The 467-nt window shown below is 65.5% G+C and overlaps 1 protein-coding gene across 1 annotated transcript in view; it reads right to left on the bottom strand.

The window, feature by feature from the left end:
* MYRF (myelin regulatory factor) overlaps positions 1-467 on the bottom strand; it is a 35,196-nt gene that overhangs the window by 16,445 nt on the left and 18,284 nt on the right. The window contains exon 4 of the mRNA XM_011368955.2: positions 379-465. Within this exon, the coding sequence (XP_011367257.1) occupies positions 379-465 (87 nt within the window). The remainder of the gene's footprint in view (positions 1-378; positions 466-467) is intronic.

Below are 467 nucleotides of genomic sequence, written 5' to 3'. Positions count from 1 at the left end.
CAGAGTGGGGGGCTCGGCTCTCCATCTGGAACCTCCTCAGAAACCCGAGGACTCCGTGAGACAGCTGGAGAGTCGCTGGTGTCGGGGTTCAAGCCCTGACACTGCCCCTCCCAGTTCCACGCCTGGACAAGCATGCCCCCCTCTCGGAGGCCTCGTTTACCTATGTGGGCAACGGGGCTGAGCATGTGGCCCTGGCTGGAAATCGAGGCCGCCTTGCTGAGCACGTGCAGACACACGCGCTGACCCCTTCCCCTGGGGTCAGGGCCGCCTGCCCTTCCTGGGTTCATGCCTATCCCCACCTCTACTTCTGTCCTGCCTGCTGCTGCCCTGACCCCCCGCCTCATTTTCCCACCCCAGGGGCGGCTGCCCACATCTTACTCAGCTCCGTGCTGCAGCAGCTGGTGCAGCATCTGGGACTGCTGGGCGTGGTGGAGATCAGTGGGCACCAGCCCCTGCCCCATGGCCGC

Source organism: Pteropus vampyrus, unplaced genomic scaffold, assembly GCF_000151845.1.
Source record: "Pteropus vampyrus isolate Shadow unplaced genomic scaffold, Pvam_2.0 Scaffold144, whole genome shotgun sequence".
NCBI lineage: Eukaryota > Metazoa > Chordata > Mammalia > Chiroptera > Pteropodidae > Pteropus > Pteropus vampyrus.
The sequence above is the reverse complement of the archived record's forward strand: the minus strand, read 5'-3'. Positions and strand labels throughout refer to the sequence as shown.